We start from the raw sequence: 24,415 nt of genomic DNA on the forward strand, positions 1-24,415 counted from the left end.
CCAGACCCCCAAAGGGGGGACCAGACAGTGGAGGTGCTCTTCAGCAGGTGGTTAGACCCCAAAGGGGGTGTAGGAGAGTGAGGTTCTCTTCAGCAGGTGGTTAGATGCAGGTGGTCAGACCCCAAAGGGGGTGTAGGACAGTGGAGGTGCTCCTCCCTAATACTGGATATCGAAGCCATAGATAGACCGATACGTAGACAGAACTTCTACCGGCTCCGGTGGATCCTCTGGAGCCGGCCATCCCCCGGGGCACGATCCAAACACGGGAGGCTGGAGACCATCAAAAGGGTCAAATGCCGCCGTCTCCGAAGGCAGAGCCACAGGGGGATCTGACTCAGCGAGGCCTGCCCTCCCGACCTGTAGTTTGGGGAGGACACCCACCGTCTCCTCCTTTAAACGCCTCTTCTTTGCTCTTGCTCTTGACCGAGGGCTGACGACACTACGGGGACCTCCCAGCGTCAAGCTGGGACCTACGTGTGGGTCAAGAACTGGAATTGGCTGCTGCTGAGGTACGGGTTCAGACTCGGTGAGGGGAAGGTCCACAGGTTGTGCCTCAGGGCCAGCAGACTCGGGGGCCCCCTGCGGGGGGACGGAGCTGATCTGCAGGCAGTGATTGAACTTCCCAATGAGACGATCGACAGTCCTCTCCAACTCCTTAACCCTCTTGGAGACACACTGCCACTCCTGGGTCCTGCAGGGAACGCTGCCCAACCGTACAGATTTCGGGGCTGGACACGTAGAGTCTTGATCCACTGAGAGTACCACGGGCCGGCGAGCGGTGGGACCACTTACTGGACGCCGGGAGCAGGAGGAGAGGTAATGCCCGGCTCGACCACAGTACAGGCAGCTCCGGGTGTCCAAACGGCGCTGCCTCTCCTCTGGTGTGATGCGAACCCTGCCGGTCAGATCACGGTACAGATGGCTGCTGGGACTCAAATGTGGCTGCCTTTGCTTTGGGATGACACTAACTCCCCCCCAGAGTATGTGCTTAGGAGCTGGTGGCGGCCGAGAAGCAGGGCAAGTAGCAACGGCCGCGGTAGGTGGGGGGGCAGCGGGTCTGGAAACCTCCGGAACGACAGTGCGCTCGGAAGCTGGGGCAGGAGGAGCGGAGGGCTGCGGAATGACACCCTGGGGGGCTAGCCCGTCGAGACGATCTAGCCTGCTCGCCAGGAGGGCGAGCTGATCCTGGGCAGTGGAAGCTATATTCTGGATTGTGCTAACCAGGAGGGCGTACTGATTATCGGCCTTGGAAGAAGCACGAGCCTGGGCTGCTTCTTGCTGGGCAACCAGCCCAAGTAGAATAGAGGCCTGGTCTCGCTGAAATGCCTGCAAGTCTCCGAACGTGATAGGGTGAGTGGAGATATCAGGGAGAGTGGAGATATCCAGCTGACCGCCTGGTGGGTCAGCTGAAGCGGCCGGCCGGGTAACTGGCTTCTCGGGAGCTTCCCTCTTGATTGGGGGGAATATACCCGCTAAATCCATTTCAGAGTGATTCATACTGTCAGGATTGGTGTTAACCTTGCTTAAGGTGTTAGACATGTGGATCTATTCGCGGGTAGTTGATGTCCAAGACACTCTCGGTAACTGAAGTCTCGATGAGTAGGAATGCTGTGGAACTTGATAGCTAGGTCTGCACTTGTTCGAGGTTGGGAACGGTTGCAGAGGTTGACGTGATCTTAGTTTAGTTTATGAATCACTAGAGAGGGCCTGCCGGAACGGGCCTTTATAGATCCGAACATGACATCACCTGTGCTATGACATCACTACCGTTTGTGACATCATCAGAGATCGATGACATCATAGTAGGAATGACGACATCAAAGTAGGAATGATGACGTCATCCTAACATAACTGCTGAGCAGCGGGATATATGCCACAACACACGCAGCTCGAGTGCTATATTGCTTTTATAAAACGGTTTCCAAGTATGATAATATAATAATAATAATAATAATACTATAAGTCCGACTGGCATGGCATTCTGATAGAGTCAGTTGAAACACTACTGTAAGGCGGGACCTCTAGCAAGAAGATAGACGTGCGGGTGATTTGATTGGATCGTTCTGGAGACTGAAGTTGACATTGGCCAATCCTGGCGCTTGCTGAGAAGCTGAGAGCTTTCTGCAAAGCCCGACACCAACTAACGTTACGTCTTATTTAGAAATGCGGGGTTAACAGCCTTTTTTTTGCAAAGAAGACATTAGCCCGCGTCTATTCTTGTTTCCAAGTATGATAATATAATAATAATAATAATACTATAAGTCCGACTGGCATGGCATTCTGATAGAGTCAGTTGAAACACTACTGTAAGGCGGGACCTCTAGCAAGAAGATAGACGTGCGGGTGATTTGATTGGATCGTTCTGGAGACTGAAGTTGACATTGGCCAATCCTGGCGCTTGCTGAGAAGCTGAGAGCTTTCTGCAAAGCCCGACACCAACTAACGTTACGTCTTATTTAGAAATGCGGGGTTAACAGCCTTTTTTTTGCAAAGAAGACATTAGCCCGCGTCTATTCTTGTACAAAACATAATTTTCTGCGAAGTATTAGTAAAGTTATAAGCGAAGATCGATTCACAAGGATCTGACAGCTGTCTCCGCCATTTTGTTTTTTCTACATTGTCATTAGAGGTAACCAAAGCCTTTTAGTAAGAGAGTTGCGTCTCATAATCCATGGCCATGGGTTATGGCCATGGGTTACGGTATTTATACCATGGCTGTGAACCAATCAGATTGCTTGATTTGAGAGAGCCGTTTTATAATAATAATTATATATTATAAGGAATAATAATAGCTTGAGACTTGACTCTGTCTTGTACTTTGAAGACTTGAAAAGGTTTCTATAGTCTTGACTTGAGATCTTGTTTGTGTAAATGACTTAGATTGAAAGTGATGAGATTTGTTACAGCAGACGACTGAATTTAAATTTTGTTTTCTGAATTTTGGAATGATTGAATTCATTGAAGTTTAAACTGATTATAGAAATCAAACTCATGATGCTTTTACCAAGTTTATTTTGTATCATATTAGCAGAATACCGCTCACTCACTCACTCACTCACACACAGAGACCTTGCATTCTTATAGTTCTGCTTCTGATACCCATTGGAGCACACAATCACTGGTCATTTAGTCAGGTCTCGCTCACAGAGTTGGGATGCTGCCTCTCCTCTCTCTCCAGCAGAGGGTTTTCATAGTCCACTTCCCTGGCCGATTTCAACTCCGCTGTGCTGTGCTCCTCCACTCAGGTGAGCTCCATCAGTAGGTAATACATGGAGCTCTCCATGGTGCTGAACCCGTGTTGACTCATTTGGACCACTAGCCATTTTTGCCTAATTAAAAAATCTGGCTCTGTTAGGTCACCTGCAGGGGGTGCTCTTTACAGTGCGATTGCACGTAAAATGGCATAGCTGTGTCTGAACACACTCACTCGCTCACTCACTCACACACACACACTACACACACACACACACACACGCACACTTTGCATTCTTATTATATAGGTTTAAAACCATATTGCATTGAAAAGTCTTGGATATTTAGTTTTCTTTAAGATATGAAATTCAAACTGGACTCTGGATTTGTTCTGACTTGACTTGCTGTTCTACATTTAGACTTGAGACTGACATGGACTTGACCTTGTAATCATTAGACTTGGGACTTGACATGACACGTGTGCCTCAGGCTGACTTGGGACTTGTAGGCTACTATAATAAGATGTTTGAGCTCCTGAATTTCCTGTATTTTATCAGAATAAAGTCTATCTTGTCTTATCTTATTGAGCTGTATGAGAGATGTGAGTGTTAACTGAAGTGACTTGCTGACAGATGGTGGATGTTGGATTTTGTTTGTTTGAGCCAGACCAGGCAGCAGACTTGTTTCTTGCTCCATTTTGAATATGTAAAATAAACATTGATGTATTCAGCAGTGTGTGTGTGTGTGTGTGTGTGTGTGTGTGTGTGTGTGTGTGTGTGTGTGTGTGTGTGTGTGTGTGTGTGTGTGTGTGTGTGTGTGTGTGTGTGCGTGTGTGCATGTGTGTGTGTGTGTGTGAGAGAGAGAGAGTTTTGTGGAATGCCTTGGGATCTGCACCAAGAAAGAGTTGGTAATGGCTACAGAAGCTTTGTCCACTTAGCAAAAGAGATATGCGAAAGACAACAGCAGTGGAGGCTAGTGATTAAAACGGAAGATGTGGTTTAGTAATATTTGTTTATTAAAAAGGATCTCCATTAGCTGACGCCTATTTGGAATTTATATGACACATTATAATATGCAAGGATATTGGCCAAAATATGTTTCACTATTGAGTCTACTGTAAAGCATACAAAATAAAGAAAAAGGGGGGAAACATCATGTTCCCTGTCCTCTGTGGAGCAGTTCATGTTGTTCATATTTAATAGTTTGACCAGTATTGATTCTGCATAAGTTATTGTATGAGATAAAAAAAAAAATCATATTAATATTAACAGGCAGACATAAAGGATCTGCACATCTGAAGTACCTGAGCAGTTTAGAGTCTCTGCTGAAAGTTGAATAAGGAAAATCATATCAGCCATCATATCAGTACAATGCTTTGGAATGTGTCTTTTCAATGTTGCAAAACTCAATCAAACTTTTAAAACTTTTAATTTGAAGCCGACAGCCAACTCCCTCAGTGTGATCTGAAACATCTTTTCCACATTCCATGCAGCGAAGGCCATTTCCCCCCAACAGCAGCAAGACAAAATGTTGGATTACATGCATTTTATACATTCAACAAGATGATTCAAATAACACTTTGAATCAAACCTCATTGGTGTTACAGGTACAAAACAACATATTTCAAACTGCCACTGCCTAAAATACTACACGGTTGTTATGTTTTCACACCAAATGAAGGATTACATGCTGCTCTACTGGATTTAGAAAAATCGTTATGAATCCCTTTTATAATGATAACTCATTGGATCATGTCAAAAATACATCGTCATCAGGCTACAGGCAAGACGGTTTCTGTTAGTTTCTGAAAAGCTCACGTTCTGGAGGTACAAGGTGTTCTCCCGGCAGACAGCGCTGGTGTTTCTGTTTGGAGCCTGGTTGTAAATTCCTCTTGACGTCAGTATCTGAACAACAGGCGGTCTGTTGTTTGACTTTGGTCAGCACAGATTTTCTCTGCACAGCGTATTGAATAATATCAAAGGCTTCTTGTCGACACAAGCTCAGACAAATACAGATTCCTCCCATTCCACAGGAGGCATGTTTTCTGTCTCTCTAACAAAGACAATATCGCCAAGTAATAATGAGATTACTGTAAAAATAGAAGTCTTGAGGAGAAGAGTTGAGATGTTGTAGGAAGAGAACGGTGGAAACCTAAGTGATCGTCCCAGGAGGAGTTTGTTGTGTTGGAGTACAGACAGCGTAGCTTCTAACTAGCTTTTCTACAGGTTGCTGTAGCTTCCTGCAACAACTCAGCTCTCGTGAGACTTAGAGCAAGACTTCTCATCGAGCGAGACTTGGTTCCACACAACAACAAGTGAAAGGTAAAGAAAAACATTCCAACTTCCGTTTTATTTCTCTCATTTCCATGTTGTCAGACACTTTACTGTATAATAACAATCTGAGCCTGCCAGTGAGGAAAAACAAGCACTTTAATGGACGCACATTGATGGTTTGCTTTACCCCGTCGGGTTACATCGCAGTCCGTGCAGCTGTCATCTCGCTGAATTCTGGACCAATTTCAAAAATGGTTGTCCCCATGAGTCACGTATACACAAACAGTTGGGAAAATAGCATCCAAGGTTGAAAAATACAGAAGTTACCCTTCAAAGTCTTGCAGAAGGACATGTTGACACTGTCTGTTGAGTTGGTGGATGGAAGCTGCTAGCCTGGTAAAAACCCTCCTGATCACGAGAACTCACATTCTGTTTGGTTCTGTGGGTCAGTCTGGTCTCCAGCCCGCCCACAGTGATTTCCAGAAATTACAAAGTGCACAGGCCAATCAGGGACCTGCCTCATATTGACAACGTAACCGGCCAATCAGGCAAAACAGTAATGGCGGCTCCCGAAGCAATGAGCAGTACTGTAACATTGATGTTCATAGAGTAAACACAACCATGATTATTGCAGAAATAGACCCAATAACAACAATTAAACAAGAACACGAGTTTCTCGGCGGAAAAGACGCCGATTAGCTGAAGGAATGGATTTGGCGATGCTGATTGGCTGAAAGAGTTGTCTGTCAAGGCAAGTGCTCCCACCCACTGAAATCAGTTATGTGGATGAAACATAGAGCGAAAGACAATGTAAGGTCACCTTATATCAAGATGGTTGTAACCAGGCTAGGAGGCTGTGGCGTATGCATCACAGCTTGATAAAGAGTATGGCGGTGACCAGGGCGAAGCCCAGCAGAAGCATGGCCACCTTGGGGATGCGGTTCCCCGGGGAGCCCAGCTCATGGGGCAGGATTTCCATGAAGGTGATGTAGAAGAAGGTCCCGGTGGCCAGCCCCTCTAGCGTGCAGCGGGCCAGCTGGTGGCCGGGTGACGCCTTGGTCTCTGTGAGGGCCACGCCCAGGCCGATGCCCAGTGGGGACATGAGGGCGAACATCAGCATGCAGCCGGCCACCACGGGGCGCCGCAGACGGCCCCGCGACAGCTGGAAGGCCATGCTGAAGGAGATGACACTCTTGTGGATCATCAGAGCCAGGCAGATCTCCAGAACCTGAAACAGAGAAGAAACTGGCTCCAAAAACATGTCCCTGATACTGTAGAGACCAATTCATCAAATACTGCCGTTCGGTCAGGACCCCTTGGCGTCACTTCTTCATGCATTTTCAACATTTTTGGACAGGCAGGGTAGTCCAAATAGAACTCCCTAACCCAAACTTAACCAAGTTGCTTCAGTTGCCTAAACCCAAGTTAATCACTGTGGCGACATTTTCAAATCGACTTTTTCAAATTAACTGCCGTGATGATTTCAAAGTAACGGCAGAGAAACATTACTGATGGCTAGGGGTGGGACACACTGTAAGAAAATTTCATTTCACGATGATCCTGTCCAAAATATTGGCGATTAATGATATTATCGCGATAATCATCAAATCAAAATATGAATAAAAATCTTAACATGGCACTAAAACATACTGGAATCAGTTGACCTTACATTTTGTTAAGAAACAAATATTGGATATAAATATATAAGTGTTGGATCCGTGTATTTTTTTTTACCACGTGCGCAGAGCTGCGCTTGGTCAACACATGGGTTTTTCAACCATAGACATATATAAAGGCTAGATGGCTTAAGGCGGAGTCACCAGCGTCGTTGAAGCGCCGCCATCTTGCTACGGCAGGCTTTCTGGTACGTTCTATGGTAGCTGTTGGAGGGTGCACAGACAAAAATACTCATAACTCGCTGAAATCTTGACGGATTTACAAACGGTTTGGTTTATTACAAGCATATTCCGTTCCCGAGATATGGCAACAACAAACAAAAAAACACTAAAAACACTATTTTTTTGATGGGCTCCAAATTACACCAAAATTAAACCGAAGCATCTATGCCATGAGAGGGATTCAGGCACAAAGTTTCATGCAGTTTCATCCATTTCCCTAGGAGTTATGATCATCTGATGTGATAATACTAACCCAACAACAGATGCTCATAGCTCCTAGCAAAATGGATGAAACTGCATGAAACTAGGTGCGTGAATTCATCTCATGATGATGATGCTTCAGTTTAAGTTTGGTGTAATTTGGAGCCAAAAATAATAATAAAATGTTAGCGTTTTTTTTAACCCATAGATATATATAAAGCTGTGGTGCCGTAGCAAGATGGCCACCATGCGACGACGTCGCTCTCCATTGACCGGCAGCGCGGGTAAGCCATCTAGCCTTTATATATGTCTATGTTTTCAACGGCATCAGTCAGTCATAATGGAACGGAAAGGACGTTTTTCACTCTCGGGGACGCTGGATGAGTTTCACTCTCGTTTCCGGAAGGGGTGGTGTGTTTCCATATGCCTGACCCCGCCCGTTTGGGATGCAGGTCAATTACAACGAGCGCACCTACACACACACAGAGGAGGAGGAGCGCACAGACAGGCACACACACACACCTAACCTCGCGTCACCAGGCTCTTCTCGGCGAGAAAGATACACACACCTCACCGTGACGTTGTCTGCGACTCCACAATCCACATGTCATGACATGTTTCAGTCAGCGTAAAAAACAACAACAAAACAAGCCGCGTGTGTCCGTGTCGTGAGAGACAAACCACATCGATGGACATAAAAACAAAGTTTGGCGCTGAGAGTCCCCACTGCAGTAAGGAAAGCTCCATACTGGAAACATTTCAACCTGTTAAAAACGAACCCATCCACCATACATTGTGAGGACACTAATGTTATGTTATTCAATGCAGCTATAAATGGTAAGTCTGCTGTTTTAATTTCGATACTTCAGTGTCATTATGTTTCAGTTTGTGAGCATTGTTGCTTTAGGCAACACAGTCTCACTGACAATTGTAAAATAGCAACGTTTTGGACCAACGAGTTTAGAGCCTCTCTGCAGCGCGGGGCTGCATGCACACAGCACAGAGAGGGAGAGAGAGATGTGTCATCATATTGTAATAATCTGCCCCCGGACCGGAATGAAGGAGGAAGGAGACGAGTACTTGGTCTGCAGGTTTTATTCACCCTCACACTCACAGCTTCCAGCGCTTAGCCACACTTGGCTACGCTCCTAGCTAACACACTCAGCTCCTAGCTACACACACAGCTCCTAGCTCCGCAGCTCCCAACACACCCGTCCAGTCCGCTTCCTCGTATCTTCAGACTCACAACACACACACTTCCCCGCCGACAAAATGGCCACCTCCCGCTCAACCAATCCCCAGCGAGCTAGCAACCCCACGTGACCCCATGTTCCCTTCACGTGCAATACTCCTATTCACAGCGCGTTCAAGTGCTGTAGGACACACACACAACAACACCCCCAGCGAACCAACCCAACCCTCAGACAATCCCATGTTTACTGACAACCCCACATCGCTACACAGCCCCCCCTTCTAAACAAACACTTGTCCCAAGTGGTACAGTAAACATGCACAACAACATCAACATTACACGTTTTTTCTTTTTTTTCCACACATTTCAACCACCACCAGAAGCCCACTAGTCCCACTCACCCCCCAGCGGGGTCAGTCCTCCGCAGGGTAACTCTCCTCAGCCCCCCCTTGCGCTCTACAGTCACCACATGCACGGCAATAGCTCCGCACATCCTCCTTGTGTTGGTTCCAATAGAAATTCTTTCGAACACTGCGGAGCGTCTCCTGAGCCCCCTGATGACCCGGTCCCAGTCCCCTGTGAGCCCACCGTAACACTAATACCCGCAGGTGGCTGGGTACAACCGTCTGGACCCCCTTTATCCCGTGCCCTGTCCTCTCCAACAGCCCCTCTTTACCCAGACGCAGGTCGGTGAACATGTTCCACAGTCCCTTCGTGGTACCGGAAAACATGTGCATCTCCTCCACAGGGGGCCGGTGTCCGATCGCCACCCACGCGAGCATCTGACTGATGTCCGCGTCCTCCACCTGCCTGCGTCTCCACTCACCCACGTCGACATCCGTGATGTCCATGACGTCATCCTCCAGGTCCACATCTGAACAGTACTCCTCTTCCTCCGCCTCTTGCACGCGCTCGTCCTCCCGTCCCCCTCCCCCAGGGGGCGGCGTGTTCAGGTCAGCGGGGGTACCACAACCGGCCGCGATCTCCACCTCGGCCTCCTTCACAGCAACCGTGGGGGGTGTGGAGCAGTCAGGTTGGGCTGGCTCCCCCGGCGTTGACCCCTCTTGCTCACCCGGAGACACGAGCGTTGCTCTCCCGACTGTAACAGCATTGCAGGTGATGTCCTCTACCGTGGGGGTTGCAGAGCAGCTATGCTCCTCCGGCGTTAGCAACACCCGTCCATCTGGACACACAGCCCACACTCTCTTGACCTGAATAAACGGCTCTGCACTGCTCCGCTGCTCCGCTGCCTGTTGCTCCGGCTGCTCCCCCGGTTGTGTGTCTCCTCCATTCCCCAAAGTCTCAGTGCACTCTCTGGCTAAGTGCTCAGGTGAACGGCAACTCCAACAGAGTCTCACCTGCCCGCCGCCGGCACGTCTCTCTTCTCCCGCTGTCCTCCGGTCTCCGACAGCCTCTTGACACTCCCTGGCTAGATGTCCAAACGCACCGCATGACCAGCAGACACCCGGGTGCCCCCAGTACCGTTGCTCCGCGTACCTGGTTTGCCCCGAAGGAATGCTGTGACCACCTCTCCAGATGACCCTGTGCTCCACAAGTCCAACACAGTCTCTGCGGCTCCTCCGTCTGCCGTTCTCCGCGCTGCGTGGCCCCCCTCAGTAGCTTCATAAGCACCTCTGCCCAGGCAGGCGTCGCTTCCAACAGCCGTCTGATCCCCTGCATCAGGCGGGCCTCCACGCCGGCCTCCACGCCGGCAAGCACCGCGCTGAACTTCTGCTCCAGGCGGGCCTCCATGCCGGCCAGTACCGAGCTGAACTCCGGAGTCGGTAGCTCCTTTTCCCCCCCGTCCAACGACGAGGGTCCACCAACGCGCGCCATGCCACGTGGTGTTTGTAACAGTTAGCAGACACAGCTAACCTCGTATCAGCTAGCAGACACAGCTAGTCTCTTAGCAGTTAGCAGACACAGCTAACCTCTTATCAGTTAGCAGACACAGCCAACCTTTTAGCAGCTAGCAGACACAGCTAGCCGCCCACGCCTGGCCGATCCTCCAAGGCGTTAATTTTTGCTTCCTCTCCACCTTCCCGCTGCTACCACGCGAGGCAAGCGGCCAAAGTTCGTAGTCACTTCTGGACACCAATGTAATAATCTTCCCCCGGACCGGAATGAAGGAGGAAGGAGACGAGTACTTGGTCTGCAGGTTTTATTCACCCTCACACTCACAGCTTCCAGCGCTTAGCCACACTTGGCTACGCTCCTAGCTAACACACTCAGCTCCTAGCTACACACACAGCTCCTAGCTCCGCAGCTCCCAACACACCCGTCCAGTCCGCTTCCTCGTATCTTCAGACTCACAACACACACACTTCCCCGCCGACAAAATGGCCACCTCCCGCTCAACCAATCCCCAGCGAGCTAGCAACCCCACGTGACCCCATGTTCCCTTCACGTGCAATACTCCTATTCACAGCGCGTTCAAGTGCTGTAGGACACACACACAACAACACCCCCAGCGAACCAACCCAACCCTCAGACAATCCCATGTTTACTGACAACCCCACATCGCTACAATATGGTGAGATTGACGTTGGGCCTCACGGCGGCCTGGGGCCAGTGGCGCTGGAAGTGCTTTTAGGTAGGGGGTGCTGTTCCTTACAGAAAATTTGACGTTTTTTGGACTTTCATCCATATTTAGAAGAATATTTAATTTTAAATTAACATTAGGATTAGGATTGTTGTGCTGTCATTATTCAGTATCTTCTCCTTTTCTCACTCACTTTAATGTAAGCACCTGCTCTCCCTTTAGTCGTTTTACACTACAACAGACAGCAACACAGGCATAAACACTGAATTTGTTATTATTATTATGGAAAACCAGATTATGATGAAAATCAAACACTTTTGAAGAGAGAGCATATGAAATAAAATTAGAGCTGGGAAGCACAAACTGTTTTTTAATGCATTTTGTTGGTGGTATAAACACAAGACAGCCAAATCCAACAATTTAAAAAATCCCATCTCTTGCCACCAGGGGGTGCTGCAGCACCCTCAGCACCCACCTTCCAGCTCCCTTGCCTGGGGCCGATTAATTTCATAACTCCTCGGGGCCGCCGCCAGCCAGCCAGCCAGCCAGCATCCGTGTAAAAAGCTGTAACACTGAAACGTGACAATGGAGCTATAAAATACATTATTTTTGGACACCCAACCCAGCAAAAACCACATGGGATAGTTTAATGTCCCGATTAAGAAGCAACCCAATTGCCAGAATAAAATGTAAAACACCAGAATATTATGGAGCTATAAGATCAACTCAATCAATTGGAATAGGCTATACTATCCTATATAGGCTAGCCTATAATGTTACAATCATGTTCTCCAGTGACTCCTGAGCAAACCAGTCAACTAATAAAATTGTATAATTTAAATATGAGTAGCTATCAAAGTTATCAAAAAAAATCCATTAATTAATTTCTGGTAATATGCAATATGATGACAAAATAGTGTATCTATGAGATTCTGCAGACTTCAATCAATCTGTTTGAACCAGAAATAGCTTTATTATCACAGTTGGGCAAAATGATGAAGTAATGAGTGGTGTCCCATTTCCCAGGTGATTGTTTGCAATCCCTACCCCCTGTGGCTCCGTTTTGAAGGCCAAGGGCCAAAGTGAGGGACACTCAAAAACAAGGCATAGGGGTAACAATAAGAATTGGGATTGGGCCTTAGTCTCTTTTCTATAGTGAGTAAGGTGTTAAACAACATGATCATTGAGTTGGTTGAAAAAAAAGTCTTTTTTTTAAGTTATATTTTATAACTTACTTTATTTCACCCTGTTGTAGGCTATCTTTGCTTTTCTCATGACACTATACAAGAAGTCACACAAATTACATTGAATAACAATTGCCACGATTTTGCGTCACTCCATCTGTGGCTGTACCCCATCTAGCCACAACTTCACCAGGGATGCCTGCCCCCGCGGTTGCCACACGCTGCACGTGGTCCTGGGGCGAATTTGCCCTTGTTTTTTTTTACACCTTCGCAATTAGGTTTTGCAGGTGGGAACCTCGTCTTTCTGTCGTTCCTCATTTTTGAGCCCATAATATTTCCACACATCTGAGTTAACTTTTTTAGCTGAGGATACAGCGGGCAAGTTGAGCCAAAACAACTTCAACCAGGGCTATTTTCGCCCCTGTGAAATATATTTCGGGGGCATTTTGGATCATTTCCAGGGCAAATTGATCAAATGTTTGGAAATACTTTAGTCGCGCCTATGTAGCATGACAGACCAATCAATGACTCTTATCCAAGCATATTTTATTCCTAAAAGTTTATTAACAATCACAGTTAAAGATGCCCATTTCCTATCTCAACAACACTGTTGATTGTCTGGCATGTTATTAATGTACTTGGCAAAAACATGAGTGAACTAGCTGGCCAGCTAGCTTGCGCTGCCTGTCACTGAGGTAAATAACGCTAGTAGGAGGAGGGGCGGGGTTTGTACGGGTGCCTAGTTGGCGGCTATTATCGAGTCACACTTGGCAAATGCAGAATAATGTTAAAATACAGAAAGTATTAAACTCTTTATTTTATGGGGGCATTTAAAAGCCCCCCGTTACCCAAGTTCAAAGGGCAATTCTAGATTTTTTAGGGGCATTTTCCCCCGAGCCCCCGCTAATTTCCTACCCTGGTATATGTACACACTCATGTGTAAAAGAAGATCTCCAGTACCTGCTGGCTGTCCTCTTGCAGGCCGACTGCTAGGCCCTCGAACACGGAGTGCAGGGACAGGGAGAAGACCAGGATGAAGGCCCTCAGGGACGACTGGGAGGTGAGGTCCAGGTGGACATGTCCATCCACCTCCTCCGGCCCGTGGCGGTGCTGCTGCGAGTGGCCCATGTCACTGGACTGCACAGAGGAGTCCACCAGCAGGGAGCGCCGCTCCTCTGAGAGAGAAGACGACTGTTCCTTCACGGCCAAGACGATCTGCTCCAGCACCAGAACCAGGAAGAAACCCATGGCCACGATGAACTCTGGGAGAGGGAAGTGGAGCTTCAGAGAGAGAAGTGGAGCAGAGTTAGACGGGTCAGTCGAGATGAAACCATATGAAAATTTCATATCACCATTATAGTGAGCAAAATGATCACGTTTATCAGCATTATCGCGATATTGTTAAAATGTGCTGAAAATGTTCGAAAAGTACTGATACACTGGGAGGCTGTTGCAAACTTTGGTTGAGGATGGACAGTATTTACCGTCCTTTTCAAAGCACTGTAATCATGGTAACATGGTAATCATGGTAACATGGTAATCATGGTAACATGGTAATCATGGTAACGGTAATACTAACCGGCAGGAATTTTATCACGGTTTATTATTAGACTGGTAATTATTTCATGATCATCCCTACCGGTCAGAGGTTAGTAAAGCCAGTAAAGTCGTCAGTAAAGGTAATGTGAGAAATCCGGGAGAATAGTCACCAACAAGAAAGAGGTAGCCTGGGTAAACCCAGCCTCAACCTGACATCACAAGCTATGCCTCTAACGTACGTTTCTTCTTCTTTCTCATGACTGATAGTACATAGAGGTCACGTGGGGGCTGGGTTTACCCAGGCTAAGAAAGAGGAGGATTTGACAAGCAGACATCCTGTACTTGCTACACAGTTACCGGTTAAAACACCTATTGCCACTAACGTTAGGCTACTTAAATACCAAGATGAAATACCACAATGTAATAATGTTACTAGACAACCTGTGTGTTCCACTATTATGTTATTTGTTATTGTTGTTATTATATTTATTGATATTATATTATTAAAATATTATATATTTATTTCTGTCTTAATTCTGACCCCCTTTTTGTGATTACCCTGTCTTGCCTTATTTTTGTTGTTTATGTTATTTTATATTCCTACTAAATAACAACGACAACCCCCTCTTTTGACTGCTGTTCATTGTTCACTGGACGTCTTGCCTCTCTCACGGCACAGAGAGCACCTGACAGCTGAAGGTCAGTTGAAGTGTTTTCTCACTGAGTCACTCATAGAGCAGGACTTTTCTCACTACTTGTTGCAAAAGGTTTCAATGAAATATTCTTCTAAACACACCGAGCTCCTGCAGGCCGAGGTGAGTCAGACGCCACGTAGTAAGCTGGGTGATAAAAGCAGCAGAAGAAGGATGAATCACTCAGAGCGATAAGATAGATAATGCTTGTGTATGAATGAAGACATGGAGTGTGAATCAAGTGTAATTGTGTAGCGAGCAGAAGCGAGAGGAGCAGAGACCCTACTAATGGGCTAGGTGGGCAATAGAGCTCAACAGTCACGTGACATTGTGAGATCCCTTTTCGTTCCAGAAGAGAATCTCGCCATTCATTTTTCTCCATCCGTTTTCTAAAAAAACCTTATCTAAAGAGTTTTAAGCCTGGGGGATAGGTGAATCACAAAATAAAACAAGACCATAAATTTGTGAAACAAGGAAAACATAACTTAGGCCACTGGGCGAGACATGACAAGTGGTAGATTCCCTGCCTACCAACACGGCGCTTGCAGGTTCGCACCCCGTGCGAACCTGCACGGGGGTGCAGAACCAATCTTCTATAAAAACAGAAGATTGTCATCTGACCAGTGTCCACTACAACTGAAGTTGTAGTAGCTGTACACAAGAAAGCTGCCCACTGCTCCTGGCTGCCCCCCGGAGGAAGGACAAGCCTGGATGGGATAAATGTAGAGTAGTAGTGAAACTGAAACGTAACGTTTAGTTTTGTATGAAACCGCTCAATCGACTACATCTGTCGTGTCGCACATTATACGTCACACCATCAACAACATGGCCTGGCAGGAGAGACGTCACTTATGAGACTGGTTGTGCATAGTCTTTCTGATTTATAACTTATAGTGCCACAGTTTTACCACAAACTGTGACTTTTTTTTAAATATATTTTGCCATTTTCAAAATGTGAAAAAGCAAAAGGCTCAGACACAGAAAGAAAAAAAACAAACATAATTCACATTCAAATACTACAGCTTGGCACTACCAGCCCAATAGTCCTGGGCCAATAGTCCTGGCCCAGGACTATTGTTTGTCCTGGGCCAAACAATATTAAGCGCGGCAGTTTTCGCGGGGAAAATAATTGGACCAGAAAACCCTTGTGTCATCAAAAATTTAATTTCTACCTAAATAAATATATGACACATAGTTTATTGATGTGCTCACCTATTACAATGGGTATTTCTGACATTTAAGACAGATAATTTAACATAACATTAGTATTAAACATTCATTCAGTATTAAAAATGTTTAAAAATAAATAGACCAGGTCAGGGTACTCAAGTATAACCCATTTTCAATGGTTTTAAATTGAAAAAACAAAATGGGGGAATCGGTTTTTTCGTTTTCGTTTTCCGTTTTAAACTTTAAAACAGAAACGGAAAACGGAAAAACGTTTTTAGCAAAATTTTTTTTTTTTTTTTATAAATTCATGGCGGGCCACTTAAAAACGGGCAGCGGGCCGCAGATGGCAAAGCTTTAAAATACATGGAGGAGGCGTCTGGATCTTCCATATTTCTATGACAGCTGAACCGCTAGTTGTCACTTTTTGCAGCGAGTTCGGCTCCGCCCACAAAAGACGTCATGGCTGTTTAAAAACAGTAAAAGGGTCTATACAACAAGAAAGACTCAAGTCTGTTTTATTAGACAATCTTCCATCACGGTTGGTTTACCTATTGAAGATCATAGATGTGGAAATGGCAGTAAAATGATCACAAATCAGCTCTTCTCACAATTGATATATAAGGCCTATTATGAATTGGGTCGCGATGGTTTTGACATTTTTTTAAAGTTGGTCCCCAGTATAAAAAAAAAAAAAAGGTTGAGGAAATACTGCTCACACACACACACACACACACACACACACACACACACACACTACACACACACACACACACACACACACACACACACACTACACACACACACACACACACACACACACACACACACACACACTACACACACACACACACACACACACACACACACACACACTACACACACACACACACACACACACACACACACACACACACACTACATACACACCTACAGTAGCAGCTGCCCTCTCTTACCACAGTCTTTTACTTTTGCCTGCTATGAAGCAGTTGGGGGTTAATTCAATAGTGGTTATGAGGAAGGACAGCCTTTCCCGTTAAAGCACCCTCCCTCCCTCCCTCCCAAAACACACACACACACACACACACACACACACGCGTGTGTGCACACACACACACTCACACACACGCACACGTCCACCTCCCCTCCCTCACCAGCTTTTCCCAGCAGAGTCCTTCCAGTCACAGACGCTGCTGTTTTTTGTGTTTTTAGCATCGACCTTGAGCCACCTTCCTGTGACAGTCTGACAGCCTGAAGGCTTCACATCCACACAGTCACACTCCTTCACATTTAGACCTCTGATTCTCTCACTTTTACATATCAAGGACCCCTAATTTAGCCCACATTAGGGCCACAAACCCCCCATTTGATGAGATTTTGTCTGTCAAACTCAAATCATTCTACGATTTTGTCCAGAATGACATGGCTTTAACAGTGAAACTGTGATCCAAATAATCATTCTTTTACAGTCTCATTGTGTTCACGTCTTCTAAATGAAATGACAGTGAATTTGACACTACACGTTGAGAATCACTGATTTAGACTAAGATTAAATTCCGGTACTGAGACAAGAATAAATCACTTTACAGTCCTTTCACTCATGGTGCGGTAAAATGAGTGACAGGATTTAGCAGAGAAAAAGGAAACAGAACAGAACCAAGAAAATGGACAGGTGTTAAAACGGTAGACATAATAAAACAATGAAAGCAATAAAGTAGAATATAAATAATTGTGGTGTTATAAAAACGTTTGCTATGACAATTTCTACTGAGGTTACTGTCTTGATTGCTTATTAATGATGGAATACTGTAATATGAAACGTGTGTACCGCTTTAGGAACTAATTTATTTTGACCAAACTACGCCTGCAGCTAGCAGCAGCAGCAGCGAGCAGTTTCATGTAGGAACTATTTTCTTTTGACCAAACTAAACCTGCTGCTACTGTAGCTAGCAGCAGCTAACTAAAAGAACAAAGTTCCTACATGAAACCGCTCACAACAAGGTCTGGGTCATGATTTCTAGAAAGAGACATTGCTATTGAGTTTTTCTTTCTTTTTTCAGCGCTTTGTGCACCACAAGCCAGAGTGCCATCCAATTCCATTGTATTGGAGAGAAGGCAGACATCTCTTCAACATTAGATCAGTAAAAGCGGTAAAAGAAAAAAAGAGACTTTGCACTAGTTTACAGACTCCACTGTCGTTTCCGATAACGTTAAGCACAACAAATATGGAGAAAGAATCACTTTTTGGCAGACAATTACTTTTTGGTGATCATTAGTATTTAGCAGCTCACGTTAAAGTCGAGCTGAACCCAAGCATGACTTTTCTTTTCTTTTGGTTCAAATACCTGGGTATGCAGTGGACCTATTTAATAATGTATGCAAAACAAATCACAACAATCTAATTTCTTTAGTTTTTCACACTTTTTCACATCAAAAGTTCATTTTTCAAGATTTCATTGATAACAGTAATTTACAGTTTGCTGACGTCACCATATTTCTACCCCATTTCAACCAATCATATCACAAAATGCAGCTGTCAATCAAATCTTCATTTCTGGATAATTTTCTCTTCCAAATGAAGTCGAAAATGGCGCCTATAGTGCCTGTCATCTGCCAGAATTCCTATCCCATAAACTAACTACTAACTTGGCCAATTGTTAGAAACATGAACAAAAAACAAAAAGTATAATCTCTAAGAATGCAAAGAAATGTAACTGGCTCGTTAAAACGCGCATTCCAGGGATATCGTATCGTTACAGCAGCGATAATGGCGCGCGCATCTGAGAGCTTGGTTGTCAGGGGTCGCACTTCGGAGATTCCAGGCCGACGTGCTGCACTCTCCGCTCGGCAACACGAAGGCAGCTGGCTGCCTGCGGGTCGCTGAGCTCCGCTCCTCTCGTCAAAAGGCTCTTCCCGAGGGGAGCGCCGCAACACACTGAATCCCACTCGATTTGGAGGCGGAACATGCCAGGATTGGCCAAAGCCCAATCCAGTCCCCAGAATTGTCAAATAAAACCATCGACATGATACTATGACCCGCCTCTCAACCTGTCATCTTAGACAAACTATGTTTTCAGTCTGAAACTGACTCATATGCACGTGACGAACAGGTTCAGTTCGACTTTAATAACTTGTTTGCAGTTAATCACTTTTTGGCAGAACACCGGATGTTGTAATCAGTGGATTTATGTTAGGTTTACTATACCAGTGATCATAAACAGTATGGATTATACCGGACATGTATTGGGAATATCTGGTAAGCCTTCTAGTTCCACAACACTATTGTCTGCTCGAACAAAGTCCTAAACAGCTGATTAACAGAGTGACTGAGGTAGGCTAACAGCTGCTAAGCTAACATGATCACCTTATCACGGTCTGTTAAAAAAAAGTGCTCCAGGCAGCTGAAAACACAACACGATTTAAATGTTTTTAAGTCATGGTTAAAAGAGAAACAACTGTGTTCTCAAACGTAATACCCTTGTAGACCTCTGGCGGTACTCTGTGTATTATGTCTGTATTGTGTCTACATCCTTGTCAATACATTTGTATGTATGGCTTTACTTATGTGTTTTTATATTTGATGAGGTTTCTTCTTGGGTATGTATTTTGGGGTGTATTTTAATGTAAAAGCCGCCTTGGACAGGTGTTGAAAATTAGCGTTCCGCTATAAACACTTAACACTGTGTATCTGGTTGTTGTGCATACATGTATACTACATCTCTAATGCTCTGTGATGTCCATATGAAATAAACTTACCCTAACCTAACCTAACCTAACCTTTCTCCATACAAAAACACTAACGTGTGAACAGCCCCTACACAGATTACCCCTGTTCTGTCATTACCATAGTAATAGTAATCATACTTTTTACAGGCTTATAGCCACGACAGGGGTCTGAGGCTATGGGCCTCCCCACAGACAAAGCTTGGAAAAAGCACCCCCCCATCCCCATCCCCCCCGGTTCATAATTACGTTTGTTCCCATAGACACTCAACAATTGAGATAGCTGAAATTGCTGTTTGACATAGTTCATGCTTCACCAAATACATTGACAAAGTGTCTGTTTGAAGGCATTCATTAGTTTCTACAAACAAATTCCCCAAAACTACTGTATCTCAGAAGTATCTCTTTAACCAAATCACACACATTTAGGCTATTCTCTGTGATCTCCTTTTGATAACTACCGTAATATCTTTTCACTTCCATTCACTGAGCCTCCCCTGAAACTGTTTGGAGGCCTGCCTCCCACTTTGAAAACCCCTGGCCTACGAAATTAACTGCTTAACAGAGCCAAACTTTGGTTCCGCTTGTGTTTTTCTTCATGGACCCCACCCCCCCACCCCCCTTTTTATATTCCCCCCCGGGTTAACAGAAGGAGAGTACTGGAATATTGAAGGGGCTTAAACCGCCCCTGCCTGAGCGTGCTGGCTCTTACTGTGATGCCCACGGCACTGAAGGCCTGGCTGATGCCCTCCAGGTAGTCTGGCAGCAGGTCCAGCAGGCAGGTGGCCAGGAACACTCCTCCAGCAAAACAGCTGATCAGACCTAGCAGCCTGCGCCGCAGCTCTGCAGACAAACACGCACACACAAACAAAATGTTTGGATTCCCCAAAAAAAACATTTGCATTCCCAAACAAAACAATTGGATTCCCAAACAAAACGTTTAGATTTGCGAACACAAATTTATTTGACTTAAAAAATAAAAAATAAAGTTTGCAGTGTAGAAAGTTTTGCTCTCAAACCTGTTTGATTGCATTAAAAATACACAAAAGTAACTCCATAGCAACAACAACAACAACAGCTGTGACTGTGGAGCTGAACGGACCTGAGTGGACGCTGCACCTGCCCGCCCCGTGCACCAGGCAGAGCGGGGCCAGGCCGAACAGCAGTGTGGTGAACAGCAGCACAGCCAGCGCCCCCAGCTTGATCTCCAGCGCCGGGACGTCTGCCGGGGCGAGACGCACCCCCGCGCCCCCGCCCGGGGACAGGGAGCCTCCACCCCCCACAGACATGTTGCTTTGGGTTTCTGTGAGTCAGGCTCGGCTCTCACACGCCCTCCATGGATTCACACAAGGGAGTCTGTCAGAGAGAGGAGGAGAAGTTACTTTGAAGGGACAGTTAGTTAGCTAGCAGCTAGCGGGTGTAGGTTGAAAAGCTAGCAGGGGCTAGCTAGTAGATAGCGGGAGTAGTTTCGGCAAAAGAAAATAGTTGCTACATGGAACTGCTCACAACAAGGTCTGTGGTTTCATTATCTTGAGTAATCGGGTCATGATTTCTGGAAAGAGACATTGCTTTTGAGGGTTTTTTTTCTCCCCTCCTATTTTTTGTGGCACTTTGAGCACCACAAGCCGAGTGCCATCCAGTTCCATAATTTGTATTGGAGAGAAGGCAGACATCTCTACAGCCGATGTGTCCAAAACTCGGCAACTCACATCAAAATGATTTAGATGCATAAATAGCACTACAGGTAAGAGGACCCACAAGTTTAAAGTAAAGTAAAGTTCACCCCAAAAGATTTTGGGGTGAACTGTCTCTTTAAACAATTAAATGTCCCTTTGAACTCTGACAACCAGCTGGGAGGTCCAGTGTCTCACTGAAGGACACGCTGGCTGCTGCTGGACTCGAACCTGTGACCTTAAACCTTAACTTATTACAGGGTAGTTATTCTATATCCACTGGGCCTGCTTCTATTCAGTTCACCATCCACAGCCTTCCTAAAGCTACAGTAACACATTCATGTGACATTCATGTGTCTGATTCTCCTGTGATTACAGATACAAGACAAACAGTGGAGAAACTGGGTCGCTGCAGCAACAGAAAAACAGAAGAAAGAAAACTATATGATAAATAAGAATAGAGTGACAGAGGGTTCTGTTAACACGCAAACATGACGTGAAAACGCATGAATGACAGATATGAAGAAAGGCTGCCATTATTGTTATGCAGCGGAAATCAGCAGCAGTAGAACTTAGTGAGATGAAGAACATGGACATGTAAAACAAATAAGAGAAAACAGTAACATTTTATTTGAAGCGGTGTGCATAAGACTGACATGACACCTGTCATAACCATGACATGACCTGTTATGAACATGAAGGAGGCTTTATGAATGTTTGACTGTTATGAAGTGTCATTCGGTAAATTATGTCATTGTTAATGCAATGTTGGCATTGTTTGAGATGTCTTCATTATGACAACTTGACATTAACCAAGACAACATAACCTGTCAATGTCTTCGTTATGACAACTTGACATTCACCTAAACAACATAAGCTGCTTTGTCATAAACATGACATAGCAGGCATTAAGAAGTTAAATGAGTTTATGAAGGTGTCATTAATATTTTCCTTGGCCTCAACTACAGTGGTACATTTGTAACTTTTCATTAAGATGTCATTACATGTATTTGGGGTCCCGACCCCCTTTGGGAAACACTGCATTACACTGTCTTGGTTAATGTCAAGTTGTCATAACGAAGACATCTCAATGTCAAATTGGCATTAACAATGGGATCATTTACTGAATGACACTTAATGACAATTATAGTTATAAACATTCATAAAGCCTTCTACATGTTCATGACAGGTGTCATGTCAGACAGTCTGTCTGCACAGCCCTTCAAATAACATGTTAGCAAGAAAACAGATGAGCAAGAAACAACATGTATTGCATGAAGCATGCCAACGTGAAGGTATTTGATGCTGTTATAGGGCTGGGCAATATAACATCCATATTGTGATACGAGAGTAGATATCTTAGATTTTGGATATGGTGATATGGCACGAGTGTTGTCTTTTCCTGGTTTTAAAGACTGTAGTGTAAAGTGAAGTAATTTTATGAACTTAGATTCTTCTATTATTTCACTTTACCCACTTAGTCATTATATCCACATTACTGATGATTATTTATCAAAAAGCTCATTGTAAATATTTTGTGAAAGCAAAATAGTCATCCATCCCTAGCTGACATACATTGCGGCAATATCAATATTGAGATATTATTGTGATATTTGATTTTGTCCATAGATTATTATTTGATTACATTTAGAGTGACTCATGTCTGTTTATGAAGCAGATGAAGGTTTCTGCTTTATGTTTAGTTTCTGGCTGAATAAAGCAGAAGCTGTTATGTTTCACAGGCTGAGGATCATCACTGATCTAAACATATATACAAATACACACATACAAATAAATGGAGTAGTAGTAGGACTATCACTCAGAGAGCTCAAACCAAAGGAGATAACTTCTATAAAATTTACTTTTATAACCGAGGAAACTTTGATCAAACTTCTTCAAACGTGTTTTTCTTCAGCAGCTCGGTAATAAATGCTCTGTCTTACCGGACTGCTTCAGTAGAAACCTGAGAGAGAATAGGAGGTGAGACCATAGACAGGCTAGCCTATATTTTATATAAATGATCTCTGTTTTCTCTGCTTCACTGGCTCCATGTCGCTGTGTCTGTCCGGGAAGTGTGAGTCAGATCCCATCAGCTGATCCCGCTATATGCCAGAGCCGCTGTCAAGCCCCGCGGAAATAACAGACACACTACTTCCGGTACTTACTTTAAAAATAAGTCATATTTGAGAAACTTGTGCCAATTCTCTCTCTCTCTCTCTCTCTCTCTCTCTCTCTCTCTCTCTCTCTCTCTCTCTCTCTCTCTCTCTCTCTCTCTCTCTCTCTTTCTCTCTCTCTCTTTATAGAGAACAAAATACAATTCAATTCACAAAGAGACAACTCAACTGCTAAACTCACCAGATCATTTTTGTTGAGTGTGTCCAAAGGATGATAAAGTAGGACCTGCAGTTTTTGACCCCTTGTGTTGAATCATATGTACAACTTTTTTTTTGCGGCAACACGAGTAGCTCTTGCTACTGAAAATGAGTTCAGGTGAGTTTAATCTCATATACATATTTTTTTAAATCTCTGCTTCTATTTTGAAGGCAGAATATGCGTACTTCCTGTCTTGTTCGGTCTCACTTTATCTGACTTGACGCAGGAGGAACTTCAGGTCTGATCCTGGATCTGGAAAACTCTCTGCAGATCCTGGACTAGGAATGGAGAATAGAAAGCTGTTTATCTCCCAAATTACTAATTTATTGATTTCATGCTCTGTTTCTCAGAAACTGTATTGCAAATGCAATTTACAAAATTTCTGAAAACCAACAAGCAAGCACACCAGAATGATATTATTCATTATGTGGGATCAAAACATAAATCAATATGTAATAATCACCAATATGTACAATAACAGAAAACAGTTTCAAATTTGAGAGCTTAAGGCTAGCCTATTATGCTATATCTGATTAGGCTATGTAAATTATCTTTATCTTTTGAAAATCTACAGTTTGGTTTTAACAGGTTTCATGTTCAAAGGTCAAAGTCACTCAACATATAAATTGCTACAGAAGAAAAACTCCAAAACTGCAGTGTGTGTTTTTTCCATGTGAGCTGACCCTGTTTCTACAGCAGCCGAACTCATTGATGTTGGTCAATGAGTTGATAATGATGGTCATTGATGCTTCGAGCAGATAAACCA

The 24,415-nt window shown here is 44.7% G+C and overlaps 1 protein-coding gene across 2 annotated transcripts; it reads right to left on the bottom strand.

Annotated features, from left to right (window-relative positions):
• Nucleotides 1-4,270: 4,270 nt before the first annotated feature.
• slc39a3 (solute carrier family 39 member 3) lies at nucleotides 4,271-23,340 on the bottom strand. Of its 2 annotated transcripts, none has more exons than XM_083640474.1 (5): nucleotides 23,220-23,340; nucleotides 20,706-20,959; nucleotides 20,316-20,446; nucleotides 13,443-13,763; nucleotides 4,271-6,693 (listed from the first exon to the last, which is right to left on the bottom strand). In XM_083640474.1, exons 2-5 carry the CDS (start codon nucleotides 20,890-20,892, stop codon nucleotides 6,334-6,336), a joined length of 999 nt encoding a protein of 332 aa, XP_083496600.1. In that variant the 5' UTR covers nucleotides 20,893-20,959; nucleotides 23,220-23,340; the 3' UTR covers nucleotides 4,271-6,333. The 2 variants fall into 2 exon arrangements, with proteins under 2 accessions (XP_083496600.1, XP_083496601.1); XM_083640475.1 differs by having other exon boundaries at nucleotides 23,139-23,242.
• Nucleotides 23,341-24,415: the final 1,075 nt, after the last annotated feature.

The sequence above is a fragment of the Poromitra crassiceps genome, assembly GCF_964638095.1.
Source record: "Poromitra crassiceps genome assembly, chromosome: 1".
NCBI lineage: Eukaryota > Metazoa > Chordata > Actinopteri > Beryciformes > Melamphaidae > Poromitra > Poromitra crassiceps.